The sequence below is a fragment of the Cetorhinus maximus genome, chromosome 16, assembly GCF_964194155.1.
Source record: "Cetorhinus maximus chromosome 16, sCetMax3.hap1.1, whole genome shotgun sequence".
Classification (NCBI taxonomy): Eukaryota; Metazoa; Chordata; class Chondrichthyes; order Lamniformes; family Cetorhinidae; genus Cetorhinus; species Cetorhinus maximus.
This window is the reverse complement of record NC_135894.1, coordinates 21,376,994-21,386,521: the sequence shown is the minus strand read 5'-3', so window position 1 is coordinate 21,386,521 and position 9,528 is coordinate 21,376,994. Positions and strand designations below refer to the sequence as shown.

General features: G+C 42.9%; 1 protein-coding gene across 1 annotated transcript in view; it reads right to left on the bottom strand.

The window, feature by feature from the left end:
• Positions 1 to 1,991: 1,991 nt before the first annotated feature.
• Positions 1,992 to 9,528, bottom strand: part of htr2aa (5-hydroxytryptamine (serotonin) receptor 2A, genome duplicate a) — a 155,906-nt gene continuing 148,369 nt past the window's right edge. Inside the window, exon 3 of the mRNA XM_078559473.1 lies at positions 1,992 to 5,485. Coding sequence (XP_078415599.1) covers positions 4,629 to 5,485 — 857 coding nt within the window. The 3' untranslated portion in view covers positions 1,992 to 4,628. The remainder of the gene's footprint in view (positions 5,486 to 9,528) is intronic.

Below are 9,528 nucleotides of genomic sequence, written 5' to 3'. Positions count from 1 at the left end.
CTTTAGTTGTCTTAAAATTGTATTAAAGCATGGACTTTCATTCTTTACAGTACCTGTATTTTTCCATTAGTAGCCTTGATAAAAATCGAGAACCATCTCCCTTTGTGAGAAATAACTGACCACATTGACAAAGACATGGCATATGTTACAATATTTGCTAAATTCAATTCTAACCACCTTTATTAATCCCAAAGTAATAATTAAAATGCCAGACATTGGTTTCTTGAAATGTTTTTATTGGCACAATATATGGAAGAGTCAAAATACACATCTAAAGCAACAAAGCTTAAATCTTGACTTTGTACACAATTCAGAACAATGTTCGGTGTCTTCTCTGTACAGAGGAGATGTGCAATTTCAGCACATTACATACTAGTTGCACAAAAATCATAACAGGTATTTTCTGCAGCAAAGCAGCAAACAGGGAACAATGGAATCTTGGAGAAACAATAGAATAATTGGCCAGAATCATACCAGCCCCACAGGGGTGTTGGAGGTGGGGAAATTCTCAAAGTTGACCATCGGATTGGCTCCCTGATGTGTTCGTACCTCCATGTGCTTTAGCTGGACGCAGGCTCAAAGCTACCTGCTGGGCAGTGGGCAGTCAATTAGGCCAATTTAAGGGGCCACTTAGAGTAAAGTTTCAGATATCGCTGGTAGTCTCAGTGTCAGACCACCCCCTGCTGAGTCAGCTTCACAGCGGCAGACCGGAGGGCCATCAGTGTCTCTCCTCACGCACCCCATGAATGAGCTGCAAGAGTGTAAAATCTGTGGCCTCGGCCATAGCTTTTCCTGTTGTGTGGTTTCCCCTCCACACTGATGGCTCTAGGAGCTGTGAGGCCTCCTTATTTTGAAAATTTAAGCAGGCTTCTAAGAGTGCCTCCATTTTGAGGTGCCCTCACACCACCCCCAACCCCTCACGCTCACCAGCTAGCCTCAGCAGCGGCCACATCTCCCAGTGGGCCTGCTGTCCTTCCAGTGTTGTTGGCCTTCCTATTGGGTCTCAGGAATCCGCCTGCCATCTGTAATTGAATGGCAAGCGCAAAGGAAGCCTATTAATTGGCTGCCTCCCATTGGATCGCGATGCCGTACAGATGGCATGGCTGGGGCCCAGAAATCTTCCTGACCCTCGATTATTTTCTGTGTCAGCAAGCTTCCGCCCTCTGATCTGCTTAAAACTTGTTATAAATTTGTGAATTTGAATCGGTATTACATTATGCGAAGTTTTAAAAGCGTTTGATTTAATAAAAGGTGCTTTCTATGTTTAAAGGGACTGTGCCTTGCAGCTGGCCTGGGATATTGGAATGTCAATGGTCTAACTCTGTTCTTGCTATCTAGGATTAGATTGGGCCTCCCTCAGAGGGAATGGTGGCAATCTGCAGACCAGCCATTTAAGCTCTTCTATACACATTCCCCTTATGCTCTATATTGGGCATTGCAGAGGCCTCAGTTTGAAGATGCAGAGAGCTTAAAAAGGGGAAAAGAAATGTTCACACTAGAAAGCTAAAAGAAAAATCTTAATGGAGCTACAAAGCACCCTGGGGAATGGAGTTTCCGCCATTTCCGTACCAAGCCTTTGGAGCCATTTATTCAGGGTGATTGGGTCATTGTATCTCAGGAGCCTTCATTGTTCCCTAGCAACGTAGAAGCTGGTGCAATAATGTAGCATGAAATAAATGTATATCAAAATATATGACTTTATTCTGCTATATGTTGCTCTCAGTGTGGATGGATTCTTCCCCATTTAAACCACAGAAGCAAATGGGAACCTGGTTAGAAGACGCAATCAAATCTGGGAAAGGTGCCCACAGTGAATAAATATTATAAATCATTTTGATCTCTTAGTTTTACGTATTTGTACAACAGAATAAAACGTTTGAAAATCCTTATATATACAGCAAACCTCTGAAACATTTGATCATATTTTAATAATTCAAACACAACTGTATGCTCAATCAAGAAACTTTTCCTAATGTTCTGGTGTTACTTTTCAACCTTTAGCTTGATAATTGTCCATTATCAACACAATTTAAAAATGAACAAGTGCTGAATTCGAATCCTGACTCCATGCTGTTGGTAAGAAGGGTCAAGAAAGGCTTTTAAAGAGTTAGGTTTTTTATACAAATGTATAGTAAGTACAGAGGTGCTGTACTCCTCAAAACAATAGCTTTCTGAGCGACAGTTATAAGATAAACAAAACACTGTTACAATTCTTATTATTTTTAATAATATGTTTGAAAATGGATTTTACAGCTCATATAAAGAAAACATCTCCTTATTTACAACATTTCAAACTATTCACATGTTTGAACATATCGTATAAACCAGGACTGCACAGATGGCCTACCATGAAACATCGGCAAATATAAATCTACACTTATACCTTTTTCTTGTCTCAAGTTGACCCTTGTGTCACTTTGTGCAGGTTCCTATCAAAGGAAAACAAATGGAATTTACAATCTGACTTAAACCTGGGAGTTGCTATCTACAGGTAACCAGTCAAGTGCATCCCTTGACGATGATGATGTTATGAACAAACAGGGTGTTCAGAAACTAAAGGAAATGATAAATGGATTTTGCGAATGGAATTGCTGATTATAATTTTGAAAGATTAATCTAGAGAAAAGAAGGCTGAGAAGTGTCCTAGAAGAATTTAAAATTAGGAGAAGTTTTGAAAAACAGGATACAGAGAGTGATCATGTGAGTTAAGACAGATTTTGATTTACAAGGGAGTCAAGGATTATGAGGGGCAGGTAGGAGAGTGTAGTTAAGACCACAATCAGATTAGTCCCGATCTCATTGAATGGCGGAGCAGCAATAACCTACTCACTGATACTCAGTTTGGGTTCCGCCAGGGTCATTCAACTCCTGACCTCATCACAGCCTTGGTTCAAACATGGACAAAAGAGCTGAACTCCCGAGGTGAGGTGAGAGTGGCTGCCCTTGACATCAAGGCTGCATTTGACTGAGTGAGGCATCACGGAGCACTAGCAAAACTGGAGTCAATGGGAATCAAGGAGAAAACTCTCCACTGGTTGGAGCCATACCTAGCAGAAAGGAAGCTGGTTGTGGTTGTTGGCAGTTTGTCATTTCAGCTCCAGGACATCACTGCAGGAGTTCCTCAGGGTAGTGTCCTAGGCCCAACCATCTTTAGCTGTTTCTTCAATGACCTTCCTTCCATCAGAAGGTCAGAAGTGGTGATTTTCAGTGATGATTGCACAATGTTCAGCACCATCTGCGACTCCTCAGATACTGAAGCAGTCCATGTCCAAATGCAGCAAGACCTGGACAATATCCAGACTTGGGCTGACAAGTGGCAACTCACACCACACAAGTGACAGACAATGACCATCTCCAACAAGGGAGAATCCAACTATTGCCCCTTGGTGTTCAATGGCATTACCATCACTGAATCCCCCACTATCAACTTCCTGGGGGGTTACCATTGCCCAGAAAGTGAACTGGACTAGCCATATAAATACTGTGGCTACAAGAGCAGGTCAGAGGCTAGGAATAATGCAATGAGTAACTCACCTCCTGACTCCCCAAAGCCTGTTCACCATCTACAAGTTGCACTGCAGGACTTCACCAAGGTTCCTTCGACAGCACCTTCCAAACCCATGACCAGTACCATCTAGAAGGACATGGGCAGCAGATAGAGGGGAACACCATCACCTGGAAGTTCCACTCCAAGCCACTCACCATTCTGACTTGGAAATATATCGCCGTTCCTTCACTGTTGCTTGGTCAAAATCCTGCAACTCCCTTCCTAACAGCACTGTGGGTGTACCTACATCACCTGGACTGCAGCAGTTCAAGAAGGCAGCTCATCACCACCTTCTCAAGGGCAACTAGGGATAGGCAATAAATTCTGGCCCAGCCAGTGAAGCCCACACCCCATGAATGAATTTTAAAAAAGCAGGCTTGAGGAGCCAATTAGCTTGCTTCTGCTCCTGTTTCTTATGTTCTTACGTTTGTGGGAAAAGCATAACTAGAAGCCATCGATATAAGATAGCTACCAAGGAAATCCAATGGGGATTTCAGAAGAAACCTCTTCACTCCAAGAGTGTTGAGAATGTTGAACTCTGTACCACAGGGAGTGGTTGAAATAAGCAGTGTAAGGCAAAGGGCAGTTAAGGGGAAACGGGACAAACGTATGATGGAGAAGGGAATAGATGGTTGAGATGGTAGATTTAGATGAGGAAAGATGGGAGCAGGCTCAAGTGGAGCATAAATATTGGCATGGGCTGGTTGGGCAGAATGGCCTGTTTCTGTGTCGTGTATCCTCTGTAATCCAACGTGATTTACTAAACATTCTAACAGTGTACGGTTATTTGAATATAACTGAAAAGAACTGCAATGGGTTGAAAGACAATAACAAATCCAGTTAAATGTATTTACGTTTGATTCTTTCACCATAATCTAAATTGGAAAATCCAACTGTGCCAAGCTTCCTGTGATCTGCTGTGTATAACATTAAAGGCAGTGAACACATCATGTCTTGGGATATGGTGTACATAAACAACACTGCAATATAACAGCATCTGAAGATGCACGTGTTATGATACTTTTTGTCTCACTAATTATCCCACAGAAGGCATACACTATTTCAAAATGGGTCTTAAGTCTCAAACGTAGCTGACCTTTTCAGTGATACAAACTGTTTCAGTCCTCGATGCCTCCTGATAGGTTTCTCCCAGTGATTCAACGGAATGTACCCTGGTCTTCATTTCTGTGCTGTTTCTCAGACTCTCTGTACTGGACAGTTGCAGTTTGTCCTTGCTGGATGCCAGAGTGGGTACCGTGCTGACTAGAATTTGCTGAGCGGGCTTCTTGTCATTCTTATATTGACAGTGAATGTACCGTGAAAAAGCCGATCGATAGGTTTTGTTGAAAAGCGTGTATACAAGTGGATTAATACCAGATGAGACATATCCCACCCAGACAAATATGCTGAGGAGTTCTTGGATGAGTTCTTTATCACACACCTTTATGCAGATTACAGACATTACGTTGGTCACAAAAAATGGACACCACATCACAACAAAAAGAAAAAACACAATCCCAAGAACCTTAGAAGCCTTCTGCTCATTGCTAATTGATTGCATTGACCGTCTTCCTGAAGTCCCCAGCTCTTTATTTAAGGAACACCAAGACGTTATCTGAAGAGATGTCTCTTGAATGTCATATTTCTTTAACATCGCTGCTTTGTCTGATGAGTTGGCCGACAGGGGCCCTTTCTGAAGAAACATCCGAAAATTCATCCATTTGGGCATGGGTTTAAATATGTCCAAGCACAAAGTGGCTTCCTGCTGTAGTACTCTGATTGTCAAACAGTAGGTGGCCACCATTATTGTGAGGGGAATGAAGAATGCCACAAAGGAACCCACCAGGACAAAATGTTCATCTGTGAGGGAACAGCTGCCATCCTTAAAAACCTTGGAAGCATCTTTAAGTCCAAAAACAGGGATTGGCATTGAAATACCTTGGAGATAATTTGAAGAGAAAAAGAATGTTAAGGATGTCCAGCAACAAAATGGTAAACTCAAGTTCACAGGTTCTAACCCAACTGTGTTCATCGGAACCATTTTCATAAATAAGAAAGAAATACTTCCATTAATAAAGCACCTGTCAGCATGTCTCCATGCACTTTAAAGTAAATTATTTGCTTTTGAAGTGTAGCAATGTTGGAAATATGACAGCCAATTTTCACATAGCGAGCTCCCACAAACAGCAATGTGAAAATGACCAGATAATCTGTTTTTGTGATGTTGATTGAGGGATAAGTTTTGGTCTGGACTTGGGGGATGTTGTGGGGGGTGGTGGCAGTGGTGGGGGTGGAGGGTCGCAGGGATCTGCCCTTTTCTTCAGAATGGTGCCGCGGGATCTTTTATATCCACCTTAAGTGTTAGCCTAGATTTTCTGCTGATGTCTTTGGAATAGTATTTGAATTCATAACGTTCTGACTCAGATGGGAGACTGGTGCTTCAGGGCTGTGACTAAGACTGAGTTATTAATGTTTCCCATACTAGGAATGAGAATGAAGGAGCATTCATCACATATTTGCTCTCTGTGCACATGCCACAGGGAACTGCAGTAAACATCATTAGATATTAAAAAACCTTCTCATCGATATCCAGGGACACATTCATGTTACTTGCATTGTTTGGAAGGTTCCAGCAGAAAACTGAACTGAAAAAACACCTCAGATACAACCAATGGAATTTTCTAACAATTGCCTGTAGTTGAGTTCAACAACTTCAGACCATGAACTCAGTCCTCAATTTTGTATCTTTTCTTTCTCTTCATGCCAGTCTGTATCTTGTTATCAGGTTTTGCTGTCAGGCAGCTCTGACCTTTATTCTGCTATTAACACTTACTCTGGACCAATGCTTTGTTCCTTTACTATTACCATTACCATTCTCTTTGCTTTTTGTTCCATGACATCTTTGTCATTTAATCTCTCCTGCCCTCTAACTTATCCACGACCTTCCCTTTTGCTCCACTTGATCCTTTCCTCTTTATTAAGAGCGTAAAACCCATCACATTTCTACCTCTCCTCAGTTCCGAAGAAGAGTCATATTGGGCTCGAAACATTAACTCTGTTTCAGTCTCCATAGATACTGCCAGGACTGCTGAATTTTTCCTGTACTTAGTTTTTATTTCAGTTTATAGATTACTGCTAGGCTTTGACGTGTAACTCGCAGGCTTAATTATGTCTACCACAAGATCAACACCTACATCTTGAAAAAGCTGTGATATTTTTGGCTGACTTGATATACTTTTATTTGAAATTTGTGGCTGGGATTTGCGTGAGTTATTGAACCCTGGAGAAACATTGCCAGCTTAAATGAAATATAGAAAGTTATGCTGTATGCTGGGTGTATGAGCTGTAAGATGGTTTCGTCCACTAGAGGTTACAGTGTTTTGTGACACCTAAAGCTATGGAGTGTTTAGCAAGAAGCATCAAAGGTCATAAATGAATCAAGACTAATGAACAAACATGTTTAAAAAGTATATTTCACTTTGATGTCAAGTCAGAACTTTGCAGTAGTTTTACATTCACAAAAAACCTGGAGACATGGCAGAATTTTGCCCTTGATGGGCGTGCGGGTCCCACCGGCTTGGCGGCGGGCGGGCAGCTGATCGCCGCCACCGAAACGGGACCCGCCGCCATTTTGAGTGGGCGGGCCACTTAAGGCCAGCCCAGCGGGCCTCCCGACGGGAAGCGTTTTGCGCTTCCGGTGCGGGCGGGGGGAGGGATTCCCCAACTGTCAAAGTGCGCTCTGTCGTGCATGCGTGCGAAAGAGCGCACATCTCCCTGAGACTAAGTGCTGCCTCAGGGAGAGCGCTGAAAGTTTTATAAACTTAAAAAATAGAAAAATAAAAAAATTATGAACATATCCCCCTCATGTAACAATGTCACACGAGATGGGGCATGTTAATAAATATCACATAAAGTTTATTAAAGTTTTTAAAACAGATATGAAACCTCATCCCGCCAGTGGATGAGGTTTCATGTTTTTTCAGAAGCCCGCTGGGTCTCCTGGCCTGCCCGCCAGCCTTAAGGTTGGACGGGCAGGTCCTTTAATTGGCATAATTATCATGTCAATGGCCTCAATTGGCCATTGACAGGTCGGCGGGCGGACAGCTGATTTTGCTGTGCCCCCGGCTTCCTGAATATTTAAATGGGGCGGGATGATGTCGGGGGTTCCTCCCCGATGTCATCCCGTGTCATTTTTGCATCGGCGAGTGGGCCCCGCCCCCAAATCACCAATGGAAAAATTCTGGCCATGGTGTCTGAGAACAGAAAAATAAGGGATTGATATGCTTTAAAAATGCTAATTCAGTTGGTCTTAGTTGTTTTGCAAGTTATGAAAGAAAGAGGCAAACTGACATTGATTGACAAAATCAAGATTTTGCTCCTTTGGAAATGTAGGAGACCTAAAAAAACGTAAGAAGCATAAATGGCTTGAATTGTTTTATTGTCCTATTCATGAAATGTATGCTTGTGTGCCCCGGAAAAAAGGACTGAGAAAGATCTTGCAACAGGTAGGAGGGATGGGCAATTACTGAAGGAGGTTTTAACTATACGCTCATTGTCAAGGAGTGTCCAATATCGTGTTTTGAACAAAGAATTGGACATCTCATTGGACAATAGTAATTTAAATTGGACTTAGATAGGGCAGTGCGATCCTCCCAATAAATCATCCTGCCCACCTTGGAAAGAAAAAGTATAAAAAATCATTGCAAAGAGTAATTTGCCCAGAGCAGCTTCGCCAGCTGCTGAAGGTACGATTGGCAGGAGGTTGACCGCTCGCTGGTTGATCATATGTATAGGAACATAGGAGCAGCAGTAGGCCAGTGAGCCCCTCGAGCCTGCTCTACTATTCAATTAGATCATGGTTGATCATCTACCTCAGTGCAATTTTCTTGCACTATCCCCCTGTCCCTTGATGTCATTCATATCTAGAAATCTATCAATCTCGGTCTTGAACATGCTCAACAACTGAGCAGAATTCCAAAGATTCACCGCCCTCTGAGTGAAGAAATTGCTCTTCATCTCAGTCTTAAGTGGCTTGCCCATTATTCTGAGACTGTGTCCCCTGGATCTAGACCACTCCCCCCACCCCACCACCCCCCAGCCAGAGGAAACATCCTTTCTGCATCTACCCTGTCTAGCCCCTTAAGAATCTTATAAAAGTTTCAATGAGATCACCTCTCATTCTTCCAAACTCTAGAGAATACAGACCCAATCTCCTCAATTTCTCCACATAGGACAGTCCTGCCATCCCAGGAATTAGTTTGGTGAACCTCCACTGCACTCCCTCCATAGCAAGTATATCCTTCCTAAGGTAAGGTATAGAGGGGAAACGATGGCATAGTGCTATTGTCAAGGACTAATAATCCAGAGATCCAGAGTAATGATCTGGGCACCGGTGTTCGAATGAGCTAAGCAATCCCACAACCAATGGATCAGATTGAAGCCACATCCAGTCGTGAATAGTGGTGGACAATTAAACAGCAGTGCAAAAGATAAGGCTGAAGCATTTGCTATAATCTTCAGCCAGAAGTGCCGAATGGATGATCCATCTTGGCCTCCTCCGGAAGCCCCCAGCATTGCTAGGTGCCAGTCTCCAGCCAATTCGATTCACTCCATGTGATATCAAGAAATGGCTTAAGTCACTGGATACTGCAAAGGCTATGGGCCCTGATAATATTCTGGCAATAGTACTGAAGACTTGTGCTCCAGAACTTCCAGCGCCCCTAGCCAAGCTGTTCCAGTACAATTACAGCACTGGAACTATGTGGAAAGTTGCCCCGGCATATCCTGTACACAAAAAGCAGGACAAATCCAACCCGGCCAATTACTGCCCCATCAGTCTACTCTCGATCATCAGTAAAGTAATGGAAGGGGTCATCAACAGTGCTATCAAGTGGCAATTGCTAATAACTAAAATAACTAACTGATCTGCCTGTCCAACCTTAAGGTTGGCGGGCAGGTGAAGAGCCAAGGTAGCCTTCGCA